Here is a 14,902-nt window from a genome sequence, read left to right as displayed (position 1 = left end):
TGCCAGCATTCCCCGCTGGTTCCGTGGATCACTCGCCTCTCGTGGATTGCTATCCTTCCAAGGATTACTCACCTCCCATGGATTACTATCCTTCCGAGGATTACTCATGTTCCGTGGATTACCCCAGTTCCGTGGATTATACCGGCTTTACGGACTCAACCCGCGTTACCGTTCGTGACTCTCCGTGACTCTGTACTGTGCTCTGTTTACATCAATAACCATGATAGAGCTACTGCCGCTTCCGATTCGGGGTCTGTACCCTGAGAGCATTCTAGCGAGGTGGGGCATAATTTAGGGATCCTGTATAACCTTGTATTAGAGAAAAAAGAGACAAAACCAACATTGCATTTCACAACATTATGAGAATAAATGACTTCTATATTCATCTTACCATTCACAAAAACAGACAGTGAGGACACTTACACATAAAATGCTATACCCTACTGAAAAAGATAATATAAATGTTTAAAGAATTTGTAATAGTTTTAATGTTTATAATGGAAATTATGTGGCTTTATGGGAACTATAATGGCCCCTGTGGGTCTTTCCTGGTTATTTGTTGCTTTCTGCTGGTTGCACGGTACAGTATGTTTAGTGGATACCATTAAATGTCAATAGAACACCTTCATCAAGCTTATAGTTCACTTAACACCAATAGAGATTATTTGGATGTCATAAAGTATCCAGATCCCAGTAAGATTCTACAGTGGTTTCTTTTTTTGATTATATACTCAAACACACTACATAATGGAAACAATTTAATAGAGGCTTTTTGAATGGTTACCAGCTAAGGACCATTAGAAACCATTTCTATTAGGACTATTTGTTACTATAATTTCTTTGATCAGATTTTGGCCATTATCTGGTCATCCTGCCTACTTATGTACTCTTTAATCTCTACAGTTGTTGTATGCCTTTCTGTAAATCAACAAAACACAGGATGTTCATCTTTCACCCAGCCAGAATACATATAAATAACATGCTGCAACTAATTTAGAAGAATAAACACCATTCCAAGATACTTTAAAAAAAAACATTTTCAAAAACAGGTTTCCTTGGTTGGTTTAGGATCTTATAAGGATTTTAAATTCTCAGACAAGCATCTGTCAAAAACTTAGATCACATTCATGGCATACTTGACATATTCTCTCATACTCTCTCTTGATGCAAGCTGAGAAATGGAGTGTGTTTTTCTCGGGTGCAGTCTGGGTGTCAACACAGAGAGATAAACATTACAAGAATTACAGAATTAATTGACTAGATTTAATTTCATATAATGAAGTTAAAGTACAAAGAATATAGTTTGCATACACAGGAACAAAATGTTTTCAGAACCATACAATGCAAAACTGTTTACATGGCTACATAAAGTGACAAGTAGAGGACAATAAATACATCAGAATTGCTATTATTATAATGCATATAAATACTGCCTATGCAATAACACTGTTATTTTAATAGTACTGAGAAATTCGGACCCCTCTGAGAGAACTGTCCCACCTCTATCCTCTCTTCCTAGGCAGGTTTTAATGCCGGTGATGGGAGGCGCTATTTCAACATCCCAGGGTCTCGGACTAATGATGTAGTAGAAGTGGAGAGCACTACAAATGTGGGGTATCCCGGGCGCTGGGTCTTTCGCATTGATGATGCTCAGGTGGAGGTGGGCAGCTGTAATAACACAGGTAAGATATGATGAAGACAAGTGAAATAGAAAATTAACTATTTCCACAATTATATGTGATAAATAATGACACAAAGAACTAATATATACCGTAGACCATAATGCAAAATTAAAGTTTGTGCATATGTTTTCTTTTTGTCAGCATCAGTCTGCCCACACCTGAGACCCTGTCTGAATGGGGGTCGTTGCATCGATGACTGCATCACAGGAAATCCTTCTTTTACATGCTCATGCTTGGCTGGCTTCACTGGCCGTACATGCCAGATAGGTAAAAAAAAAAATAGGATTGCATTTAATATAGTTAATATAAAACAGAAAAACACACTAATAAATTTAAAGATTTCCGTATGTCTATATTTCCTTGTGCTGTACTTAAAGTCAAATGTCATAAGTGAAAGTGAGTCACTTTTTTTTTCTTTGTGTTTGTATAGAAATTGACGAGTGCTCCTCATATCCCTGTCAGAATGGAGGCACGTGTAAGGACGGAGTGAACAGCTTTACCTGTCACTGTCCACCAGGTTTCACTGGGCCCCTCTGTGAAACAGGTACGATTAACTTCCTGCGGATTATGATAAAAAATCATGTTGTATTGATATTATACCAGAGCATGTGTTATAGATCAGAGAGACCAAAAATAAAAAAAAGTACATTAGTTAACACATTTATCAATAAAGCATATAATGTTTTGTGTTGAAAGATCATTGTCCAAGAGAAAAACAGCAGAAAAGTAAAAAAAAAAAAAAAAAAGAATTCCTGCACATGTACACATACTTGCATGGCCTGTTTCAAAATTGTATCTTTTTTCATTTCATCTATCCATCATCCTGAGACCATGGCTCACAGTTTGCTGCTTCTATAATAGATGAACCCCACCATACCTTATTGCAATTATCTCAATGTGCTACACATGGCATTTACATTTTATTAATCTGGCAGATTCCAGGTTTCCTTACACTTGAACTAGGAGACCCATAACTGTTCCAGCATGACAATATCCTTGTGCACAAAGCAAGCCCCACATAGTTACGGTTTACATGGGTTGTTGTGGAAGATCTTGAGTGGCCTGCTATAGAGCTCTGACCTCAACTCAATTGAACACCTCTGGGATCAATTGAAATGCTGACTGCACCCCAGGACTCCTCACCCTACATTAATAGCTGACTTTAACTAACACCCTTGTGGCCAAATGAAGTAGAATTGTATCTACATGCAATTCTTGTGACCAACCCAGTCTCACAGCATTTCATGATATAGTCACGAAATTTAATCTATTGACTCGTGTTAATGGACACGAATTTTCCTCTTTTTTCGTGTCATTCAGCACAACTTTCCTTCTAATGTATTTCAATACGATGTATTTTTCGTGCATCCGCCACATTTTTTATTCTTCAAGCACTATCAACATTTAATTAGGAGATTTTATTCTTGTTTTTTATGCTTTTCATTCTGTAAGCATCATCAGTGGCTGCTTTGAGTCAAAATATAGTAAATATATTCTCCCGGTAAATTGTAAATTTAATTGTAAAACGTCTGCAGATTCATTGCTTCTTAATTTTGCCGTTTCTATTTGGAGAAATGCAAATTTTCCATTGGTTTGGTGTGTGAAATTTAGCAGTAAATACTACAGTACCTACCATGAGCCTTATCGACCGTTGCTATGGTGAAGACACCAGCTGAAACTCCTCGCCACCGATTCTCTTTTAATGATATCATCTCTTCTCAACACAAACACAAAATTGTGCTTTATATGTCAACAATACGAAGTTATGACCATCAGTTTTAATTGTTTCTGTTTTGAGTGTGAGAAAAAGTTTTTTTTGTGGGATCAGTTGTGGATTAATGAATGCAAATGTATCAAATGTATGAAAGAACTTTTAACTGTAACATTCAATTCTTTACTTTTTCGTAATTATAATGAACCATATCACATTTTTTTTTGGAATGTGATCATGCAAAGGTTTTTTGGAAAAAAAAATGTTTTGGATTGTTTTCTTTACAACTAAATTTTTATTTTTTTAAATAATTCATGTACTGTTTTTGATTTGGGAATCAGGGTCAAAGGGATGGATGGTATATGGTATTTCATAAATGTAAAGTAAAAATAGTAAAGTTTTTTTTTTTTATTGATTTAAAACTATTTTTGCTCATTACTTTGTAAGACAGCTGCTAAAACAAGCTCTTTTAAAAAGAGATATATGATTTTTGCTTGTCTGCTTAGATTTCTTTTTAATCATTTGTTAATGCCAAACTATTTTTGTGTTGTTTGCATCCCGTGTGTGTGTGTGTGTGTGTGTGTGTGTGTGTGTGTGTGTGTGTGTGTGTGTGTGTGTGTGTATATATCACTGCATTATTGAGTGGGTTAGGGGTTATTTGATCTGGTGTAGTATACCTGGGGGATTTGGGCGACATTTACATTTAACAATGTAACTTTCTGTGTTCACGTTTTCAAGGCCCAGTCTAAAAGAAGTAAGAGAAAATAAACAGTCAATTATACCAATTTTATTATTATTATTACATTTGACACTTCTGTTCCTCTCACTTTTGAAATTATGTCTACACCCCTGAATGTGTCAATAATAACAATACAACTTGGCCCAAAATTACTACACATTACTACTACTTCTTCTTTCGGCTGCTCCCATTAGGGGATCATCTGTCTCTATACTACATACTCTACAATCCACAAACACACAATGCAACTGCTTCTGACCTTCTCTATACTTCTCCACCAACATTCTCAAAGCAAATATTGCATCTGTAGTGCTTTTCACCTTTTCTTTTAGCCTGGCTTCCACTACTCTTTCCTATAACTTCATGGTGTGACTGATTAACTTAATTCCCCTGTAGTTACTGCAGGTCTGCACATCTCCCTTATTTAAAAAAAAAAATTCTCTCACCTTCCAAAATCTGAACAACCTGGTTAAAAACTCCACTCCATCTCTCCTAATCATCTCCATGCTTCCATATGTATGTCATCTGGTCCAACTGACTTTCCACTGTTCATCCTCTTAATCGCTGCTCTCACTTCCTCCTTACTAACCCTATCCACTTCCTGCTTCACCATCTCCACATCATTCAACCTTCTCTCTCTCTCATTTTCCTCGTTCATCAGCTGCTCAAAAAACTCTCTCCATCTTCTCAACACACACTCCTCACTAGTCAACACATTTCCATCTCCATCCTTTATTGCTCTAATCTGCAGCACATCCTTTCCAGCTCGGTCCCTCTGCCTGGCCAATTGGTATAAATCTTTTTCTCCTTTCTTAGTGTCCAACTTCACATACAGCTCCTCATATGCCTTTTCCTTTGCTTTTGCCACATCCCTGCTGCTTTATCTTCTTGTACTCCTGCCTACTTTTCTCATTTCTCTGTGGGGTAATGAAATTTATCATCTTCCAGCTTCATGTTCATCACCCTATCAGAAACTCACTACACTCAAACTGTACTTTTCCTTTAGTATCACACCTACACCATTTCTTTTTCCATCCACACCATGAAAGAACATCTATCTTTATCATTTTCTCTTCGTATAATTTTCTCTGTCTATTTCTCACAACCTCTCTCCATCTATCTCACTAAATATATTTCTATCCATCTTTCAAACTGTGTTGTGAACAGAGAAAACAATCCAAAACATTTCTTTCCAAAAATCCTTTGTATAATTACATTCCAAAAAAAAAGGTGATATTGTTTATTATAATTACAAAAAAGTAAAGAATTGAATTTTATAGTTAAAAGCTCTTTCATCTTGATACATTTGCATTCATTAATCCACAACTGATCCCACAAAAAAAACCTTTCTCACACTCGAAACAGAAACACTTAAAACTGATGGTCATAACTTATATAAAGCACAATTTTGTGCTTGTGTTGAGAAGAGATGACGATCACGAAATGCCGTGAGACTGGGTTGTTGTGACAGAAAAGTACTTTAAACTGAATATTTTCTGTAGATGTTGGAGTTTTTTTACTTTTGCACTTTAACCTGAGCAATTTCATTTGAGAATTTTCATTTTTAATTGAAAAAGGTATATGACAATCTACTGAACATCTACTGCACATCTGAAAACAAAAATAGAAGAAAGATTTACAGGTGCATCATATTAATTTCAATTACACCACAATTACTTCAAAGTATCAAATAATATTTCTTAAATGTTAGAAATGTTTATCCAGTTTCTCAAATATAAAATCTAAATATTTTTAAATGTCAAAAAATCTTCCAAGGTTAGTATGTAAGGAAGAGTGCTAGGTAAAGGGACCCCAAAACTGCTCAGAGAATACAAAACATTTGAGAAACGTGAATAGCTTGCATCTTACCAGGGAAAAGTGATATTTCTGTTAATATCTGAATTTTTTACATATAAAAAAAGACTGATCTGTTTTATATATAGTTAGAGTTGAAAGAAGACCATTTTCTTTCTAAATATAATGAATAGAAGGCAAAAGCCTTGGAAAATATACATAAGTATGGTAACAAATTGTACTTCGTTACTTCCCAACTCTGTTAGATTCATCAGCTAGATTCAACATTCTTGTTTTATTCCACTGTGAAGAAAGCGGCATATTCTACAAAAGACACTTGTATCGTTCGTATGTATGCAAATAAACCTAGAGTAAACTTAAATCTAATGGTTATGGTAGAATCCTTTAAGCTTGGCACATCTTGACCCCCTTCACTCATCAAGACCCAAGAAAGCATCTAAACACGTATATTCTACTTCTAGGATTGTGACACACAACAAACACCCAGATATGGGCTTCTAATTCCGACATAGCCCATCTGAATAAACCCTAATTGTGTAAATGAAAAATATATATGACATATTTTCTTCTGCATCAGTGCAGAGACTCCTGTCCTGTACCACCTTGTTGGTATCCTTAGATTTGGGCCGATCTGCACTAGCATAATGCTTTCCAGGTTGATTAAAAAGCACTTCTGGAAGTCAAATTGGATTTAACCCTTTGCCAAATGCCATAAATGTAAATGTAAGCTGTATGCTATGATGTGGCTTTGCTCTCTTTTTCCATCTCTTTTCCACCTTTCCTGAACCCCCTCTCCCTGGGTGCTACACAGGCTGCAGGCTCCCTCTCATTCCCACAGTCCAGCCTGCAGAGATGTATCAAACCTCTAATACTTTTCACAGCCAGAAGCACATACTTTCAGAGTGAGGGGAATGGTGTGGCGGATATATTAATCAGCTGAGTAAATATCCTGTGCGTGTGTGTGTGTACGTGTACGTGTGTTGCCTGCAGACATTGACGAGTGCCAGGAGAATCCATGCCTCAATGGAGGGCAATGCATTGAGGGTGAAGGGAGCTTCACCTGCCTGTGCCAGGCGGGTTACACCGGATCTGTGTGCGAGACAGGTATGGTATTAAACAGTGTTCCTGAGCTGGCAATGTATTCCCCGGGGAGCAAAGCCTGCTTTCCACATTAGTACTACTAGCATTTATCTGGCAAACATCCATTGTGGAGCTTTGCACTGAAAGCCATCAGTGAGAGCTTATCATTGGTAACTTCCATTTTTTTCCCCCTTGGGATTTTGTTTTGGGTCATGTGTTGTGTTACAAATTTTTCTGAGTTCAAGATTCTGTCCTTGACTTGACATTTTGGGGTGACGTGATCCCCTTGCTTTGCACTCGCCAGAGCAGAGCTTATTGATGAAACACAAACCAGGCTGAGAAACACCATGGGAATTAAAGTGTTGGCCCTCCAAATATTGGGATGCCGTGTTTCTACATAAGACTGGATTACTTTTAATGCTAGACACCTGCTCAGTGTAACCATGCACCTGCAAGACATCCTCAAGTCTTAAGATTTCAATATAAAGTCAATAAAGAGCTGTTCCGGAGATTAACTCCCTAAAGGTCCTTGTCGCTCATGAATGAAGTTTGTGTTTTTGCCGGTCCAGACATTAATGAATGCAAGTCCATGCCGTGTGTAAACGGAGGTGTGTGTGAAGACAAGGTGAATAACTACACATGCACCTGTACTGCAAACTTCACTGGAAGCCAATGTGAGACAGGTAAGTGCTTTTTAAACTTCCTATCTAGAGACTTAACTACTAAAAGCTGCTCTTTTTCTACTCACTGTATGCCAGACACTAAGCATTTTCCAACCTTTGTTTTTATTTCCCTTCGCAATGGGAAAAATATTTCATGATTGAAAATGATCATTCACCCAGCCAGACCTACTTTCTATCTTTTTTTTTTTCTCTTCCCTTCCTCCATTGTAACATTTTTCCGTCGGGGACAGACACACACTGTCCAAAAATTGAAATTCTGAATAAATGGAGAAGATGAGCTGGGATGACTGCAACATCTGGTTGTATGTCTGAATCACTAACCACATGTATTTGTTAAAAGCTTCTGCAGCATCTTCTAGTTTTTAGGCAATTCATTTTAGTGCATTCTGTCTGAGTTACGCACAAGTCACACTTACAACATAGACAATCAATGATGTAAAATCTGCTAGATAAAGGGTTTTGAGATTAGAAGCCCTCTCTGGTAGGAAATATTATAACAATATTATAACAATATTATAACATTATTTCTACTAGATCCAAGGATGGTTTTTGCATTGTTTATGACAAAAGACACTCTTTTCAGTCATATTTTGTTAGCTAGCTAGTTCACTATGAATCTATATGAATCCAGACTTATTTTTAAGGTATTAGAATGGCATTAGGCATTGGCATAAGTCATTATGATGTATGCAGTGTCTGTTGTTACATGCACTAAATGGATAAAAAGGAAAGTGAGGAGACCTGGGGTGCAGTCAGAATTCCAGGTCATTCCAATATCTGTTTAATGGGGTTGAGGTTAGAGCTCTGTAGCAGGCCACTGAAGATATTCCACTCTAACACAGGTAAACCAATTCCGCATGGAGCTCACTTTGTGCACAGTGGCATTGTCATGTTCAAACAAGTTTGGGTCTCCTAGATTAAGGGATATTTTAAAGCTTCCACCTTAGAAGGCATCCTTGTGTGTCTCCAACTTTGTGGTAACATTTTGAGGAAGAAGCACATATGGCTGGAAAGTCAGGTGTCCGAATACTTTTGTCCACACTTTTATGTTACTGCAAACCTTATCACATCTAAACCATCAACCTGACAGCAAATTACTATTACAACATTGTCATTATGACTTGCAAGAATATCTTTTCTCTCTCTTGTTCTTTTCATCCTTCTCAATCATTGCATGTGTTAATGTTTTGAACATTAACATGCCTTATTGTTACCTTTAGTCACAATATGAACACAGTATTAGACCCAGTAACAACAACAACAACAACAACAACAATAATAATAATACTAATAATACTACTACTACTACTACTACTACTACTAATAATAATAATAATAATAATAACAATGCCACAAATTTGCTTTCTTTCCATCAGAATTAGTAATCATGACCAATTTCTCCAGTGCTGAAATTGTAAATAAGACAGGTGAGTTTCAATGTGTTTTGCTTTTAAATACTTTTTTTCATCTATATTTCTTACCTAATTTCATTCTTATGTTTGAATTCCCAACATGTCCAGCTTCCTGTGGCTGCAAGAACTGCAAACTCAGCAGCTCAGGAACCTTCAACTGCACCTGCAAACCAGGCTACTATGGAGACAATTGTGAAGGTACGCTTGGCACAATGCTCTTCTTCCACATTGTTTCTCCTTCCTAGGTGGGCAGGAATGCAACACAGTGCAAGAGGTTTGGGTAAGACAGTGCTATGCCACAGGAATTTGGAGTGCTGCCCATAAAGACGAGGCCACCGTGTTGGATGAGCGCAATTATCCAAACCGACGTGGCCTCGCCCTGTTTATTATACAGCCCTCACAGCAACAGGCGCTTGATGTTGCAAAATAATTGCTTAATGGCACCTTTTATTAGTTTACCAACAAAAGGAAGGGCCTCCTGTCTAGACTTAAAAGGGCCTAGATTTTATGAGATGGCACTTCTGTTTGGAATTCGCTTCCTAGACATCCAGGTGAAGATATGCCAACCAGTGAAAATTCAGGCTTGTAGTTCAATGGCTGTAATGTTCTAAACTGCTTACAATTTTAGAAGTTTCAGTAGGTATAGGGTTTGGTAAAAAGTCATTTGGTTTCTTTGTGCAATCGGTTTAACTAGCCTCTAATGATTTTGAAAAACATTTTATTCTGAGGTTTGTGGTTGGAGCTTTATAAATATTCCATGTCCTCAGTAAGAAAACAGTGATCTGGGTTGCAATAAAGCTTCTCTTGCTTACCCCTTTTCTTCTAGGTTTGTATTATATCTGTATCTGTTTTGCTACAATTATCCATAATTTTCCAGATCTGTATCTGTATTCTGGTTTGTAAATCTGTTCAATACTGTTTTTGTTCATTAGACTTTAAGTATTGTTTTCTATTGGTTAGAAATTCCCTTAAACTTACTTTTTTTGACTAGGTATTTAAAAATATTTTTTTTTGCCTTAAGAACAGGTGAATTTGCATTCTTTTGTTAACATAAAATCCGAAAAAAAAAAACAAGAAAAAAAAAACCTAAAATGAACATGTTTGTGTACTAAAATTAGTTTTAAAATGTTTATAAAATTTAGATTTAAATGTGCAAGGTTTTGTGGTATAAGTAATTAGGATCACTTATCACTATTTAGGAACTAATAGAAATAGTCTATATAATTTTTATTTATTTTTAATTCGATATTTTTTTTTATTATATTTTCTATAAAACACAGTAGCTAAAACAATAAACAAAGTGGTAGCCCAATTTAAACTACTACAGTCATGACCATGCAGTTATCAGGCAGGTGTTTCTTTATACAGTGAGCTTCATAGGTTACTGTTTCCTCATGTTTATTTGAAAGTAATATTCCGTAGTGTCTTGACAGTCAGTTAAATTGATATTCTGTCATTGACAATATTAGTTATATCACTGCTGTCTACAAACAAACCATCACTCCATGCGATGAGATTCTTAAAAGTGTAAATCTAATCTTCACTGCACTTTGCATTTAATACATGATTTTGGTCAATGAGTAAAGCATCAGAATCCAGTTTCCCACTCTCAAGTCATCCTCTAAGGGATTTTTTTTCTTGACTTCTCTCTCTCTCTCTCTCTCTCTCTCTAAGGACTTTATTAGTATGCGAGCCATTGCAAATTCACACTACTTTTCATCCATGAACTGAAATAACTATCAGCATTTATATGGACTCTCTTAAATCTCCTGAATACCTTCCTGCCCGGGCGAACTTGGAAGGTTCAGTGGAAAAAGGCGCACATGGTCCTCAGTGCAAGAGAAGGCTGTGTCCCGCAGGCAAAGCGCAGAAGCGCCTAATCGGCCACTGAGATCAAAGCCGAAAGCCTCACAGAGGGCCCATGAAAATGGCTCCGCTGAATTAACATTCTATTAATTGCCCGTGGGGCCTTTAGGTTCCAAACAAAAAGCATGTTTCATATTATCAGAAAAATAATACTCTCACGTAAACAACCTGAACTTCAAAAGGAAGCAAATAAGTAGTGATACTGCCATGTCCTTTGATCCATTTCTGCAATTACACTCAGGGAAGGGAGGAAAAATAAATAGTCATGCAGTTAGGATGAACGATAGATGCAGAATACTGACAGTCATCCTGAACTTCGTGAACTGTGTGGGAAAAAGACATGAGAAAAAGAGACCCGAGAGAAAACAAACGGAAAAAATAAAAAAAGTTATTGCAACACATTTCTGTTTCAACAAACATTTTTAAGACTATTTAAAAAGCTTGGTTCCTCATGATAGTAAACCAATTAAAAACCTTATTTGCTCATCAAAGAAAGACCGTGTACACTTCCTGAGTGTCTCGTTCTCTTTCTGTTTATGTCTGTCTTGCAGAAGAGTGTCTTTGCCAGAATGGAGGTGTTTGCACTGATGCAAATGGCACCTGTGAATGTCCAACAGGTTTCACTGGACTCTACTGTCAGTTTGGTATGTCCTTACAGAAACTGTAAGCAGTTTTTAAGTCAATTCTGGCTTTCGGAAGATTGGTGCTAACAAAACAGTACAGTACAAAGTACTTTTTTTCTCTAGACACCGGCACATGTGGGCTTTTAATCATTTGGGAACAAAATGAAAAATAAATTAGTTTTTACTGAAATTGTTGCTTTATTTGCTTTTAAACTTTCTTCTTATGATAGAAAGCTTTCACAACAACTTGAATTCTGCTCAATTTAAAATAGCATTTAATATATGGAGCAGCAACTCAGGGCAGTTAGGGATAATTTTTTATAGCTAGTGCTAAGGAAAAGAAGAGTCTCGCTGTTGTGCTGTCATTTATACATTGGTTGTATGCACATTTTTAGCGAGTTCTGTGCAGTTTTGCCATCGCGTTTTGAGTTACATAAAAATGTTGCAGAAGATTTAAAAGCAGATTTCACATAGAATATTTAATCTATTCTTGCAATCAAGGCTATAAAAAATACTAGCCTTATTTTAGACATTAAATACAGATATATCCTGGAATTAACATCAGTGCAATGTAGAAGAAAAAAAAAACATTTAAATCAATTGCCCAACTTGTGAATAATGAACATTAAAAAAATATATTAAATCACCTGTTAAACTCTGTATGGACAAAAGTTTGTGAACACCTGATCAAATGATTCTATTTGCTTTTTGAACCCCCCATTCCACATTTATCCCAATTTGCTGTTATAATAATAATAATATAATAATCTTCCAGCAACATGTTCCACTACATTTTGAAGTGTGTTTGAAATATGAAAAAGTATTGAAAAAGTATGCAAAACACAGCATATGAAGTGTCTATATATCTATATATACAGTATATGCCTTTTCATGTGATTGTGTGATTTTTTTTTTATAAAGGAAGCATTTAATAAATATAACATTATTATGAAACAATTGATTGGTATTTAAAGAATAATTTAATTTCTAACTACGTGATTAAATTTAAGCCAATCATTCTAATCATATTCAAATAATTGTGCAGCCTGGTGTTGTTTTCTTTTCGATCATTTTGCAAACTCTCAGGAATTGTTTTGTATGTTTGTAGAGGTCACACAGACACCATGCAGTAACAGCAGGCCATGTCCGGACGGGGGTCCTTGTTTGGAATATGGGGGCACATACCTTTGCACGTGTCAAACTGGTATTGACTTTGAGCATGATCACAAAGACTTCTACCCTTATGGTAAGTGCTGAGGAACATGGAGATTAATACAATTCAAATATATATATTATATATTATATGATACTTAATTTTATCATAAAACCCTCATAAATTATATCATATTATTTAAGTTATTGTTAATATAATATGCAATACTAGGAAGGCAACTGGTTGCAAGTTGATCACATAAATTTGGTTAAAGGAAGTGTCTTGAATTTCATATGAAATGTACAAAAGTACAAAGTACCCGATTCCAAAAAAGTTGGGACACTGTGCAAATTGTGAATAAAAACAGAATGCAATGATGTGGAAGTTTCAAATTTCAATATTTTATTCAGAATACAACATAGATGACATATTAAATGTTTAAACTGAGAAATTGTATAATTTTAAGGGGAAAATAAGTTGAATTTAAATTTCATGGCATCAACAGATCTCAAAAAAGTTGGGACAAGGCCATGTTTACCACTGTGTGGCATCCCCTCTTCTTTTTATAACAGTCTGCAAATGTCTGGGGACTGAGGAGACTCAAGAAGTTGCTCAAGTTTAGGAATAGGAATGTTGTCCCATTCTTGTCTAATACAGGATTCTAGTTGCTAAACTGTCTTAGGTCTTCTTTGTCGCATCTTTCTCTTTATGATCCCCAAATGTTTTCTATGGGTGAAAACTGCAGGCTGGCCATTTCATACCATAATGTTGTAATTGATGCAGTATGTGATCTGGCATTGTCATGTTGGAAAATACAAGGTCTTCCCTGAAAGAGACAACATCTGGATGGGAGCATATGTTGTTCTAGAACTTGGATATACCTTTCAGCATTGATGGTGCCTTTCCAGATGTGTAAGCTGCCAATGCCACACGCACTCATGCAACCCCATACCATCAGAGATGCAGGCTTCTGAACTGAGCGCTGATAACAACTTGGGTTGTCCTTATCCTCTTAAGTCCGGATGACATGGCGTCCCAGTTTTCCAAAATGAACTTTAAATTTTGATTCGTCTGACCACAGAACAGTTTTCCACTTTGCCACAGTCCATTTTAAATGAGCCTTGGCCCAGATAAAATGCCTGCGCTTCTGGATCATGTTTAGATATGGCTTCTTTTTTGACCTATAGAGTTTTAGCCGGCAACGGCGAATGGCACGGTGGATTGTGTTCACTGACAATGTTTTCTGTAAGTCCTGAGCCCATGTTGTGATTTCTATTACAGTAGCATTCCTGTATGTGATGCAGTGCCGTCTAAGGGCCCGAAGATCACGGGCATCCAGTATGGTTTACAGCCTTGACTCTTACGCACAGAGATTGTTCCAGATTCTCTGAAACTTTGGAAGATATTATGCACTGTAGATAATGATAACTTCAAACTCTTTGCAATTCTTCTCTAAGAAACTCCTTTCTGATATTGCTCCACTATTTTTCACCGCAGCTTTGGGGGAATTGGTGATCCTCTGTCCATCTTGAGTTTTGAGAGACACTGCCACTCTGAGAGGCTCTTTTTGTACCCAATCATGTTGCCAATTGACCTGATAAGTTGCAAATTGGTCCTCCAGCTGTTCCTTATATGTACATCTAACTTTTCCGGCCTCTTATTGCTACCTGTCCCAACTTCCCAAAATGTCTCACTTTCAACATTTTATATTTTAGATTTGTAAATTATAGCATTCCTTTTTTATTCACAATTTTTACAGTGTCCCAACTTTTTTGGAATCGAGTTTGTACATTGAAACACTTGGATTTTTTGGAATTACTGTCAGCATCTAGTTTTTCCATCTGATGTCATACACATTGACACAAATAAAGCATAAGTGCAAATAAAAGTTACCAGTTCTCTCCTGGAGTGATGGAACGTGGTCAAGTTGGTGTATGTGTTTTCCAGTACAGCCCCAATCGGCCTGCGATTCTTCACCATGTCAAAATGGGGGTTACTGCTACGAGCAGGATGGAGGTTACACCTGCGAGTGTGAGCCAGGCTACAGGGGGAAGAACTGTGAAAAAGGTATAAACGTGCAATTGTGCGCTTTAAAACTATGCTATTGGTCTTTTTGCCTTTAAAATATTTTGGTACAT

The 14,902-nt window shown here is 36.6% G+C and overlaps 1 protein-coding gene across 3 annotated transcripts in view; it reads left to right on the top strand.

Annotated features, from left to right (window-relative positions):
* The window catches only part of sned1 (sushi, nidogen and EGF-like domains 1), a 107,668-nt gene that overhangs the window by 66,278 nt on the left and 26,488 nt on the right, over positions 1-14,902 (top strand). For 2 of the 3 annotated variants that reach the window (XM_083568628.1, XM_083568627.1), the window contains exons 3-12: positions 1,524-1,682; positions 1,824-1,949; positions 2,113-2,226; positions 6,938-7,051; positions 7,597-7,710; positions 9,087-9,137; positions 9,231-9,320; positions 11,540-11,632; positions 12,720-12,857; positions 14,712-14,831. In XM_083568628.1, coding sequence (XP_083424754.1) covers positions 1,524-1,682; positions 1,824-1,949; positions 2,113-2,226; positions 6,938-7,051; positions 7,597-7,710; positions 9,087-9,137; positions 9,231-9,320; positions 11,540-11,632; positions 12,720-12,857; positions 14,712-14,831 — 1,119 coding nt within the window. Of the gene's footprint in view, positions 1-1,519; positions 1,683-1,823; positions 1,950-2,112; positions 2,227-6,937; positions 7,052-7,596; positions 7,711-9,086; positions 9,138-9,230; positions 9,321-11,539; positions 11,633-12,719; positions 12,858-14,711; positions 14,832-14,902 lie in introns of all 3 variants that reach the window. The other variant, XM_083568626.1, reaches the window with a different exon arrangement.

The sequence above is a fragment of the Silurus aristotelis genome (assembly GCF_946808225.1).
Source record: "Silurus aristotelis genome assembly, chromosome: 2".
Lineage (NCBI taxonomy): Eukaryota > Metazoa > Chordata > Actinopteri > Siluriformes > Siluridae > Silurus > Silurus aristotelis.
The sequence above is the reverse complement of the archived record's forward strand: the minus strand, read 5'-3'. Positions and strand labels throughout refer to the sequence as shown.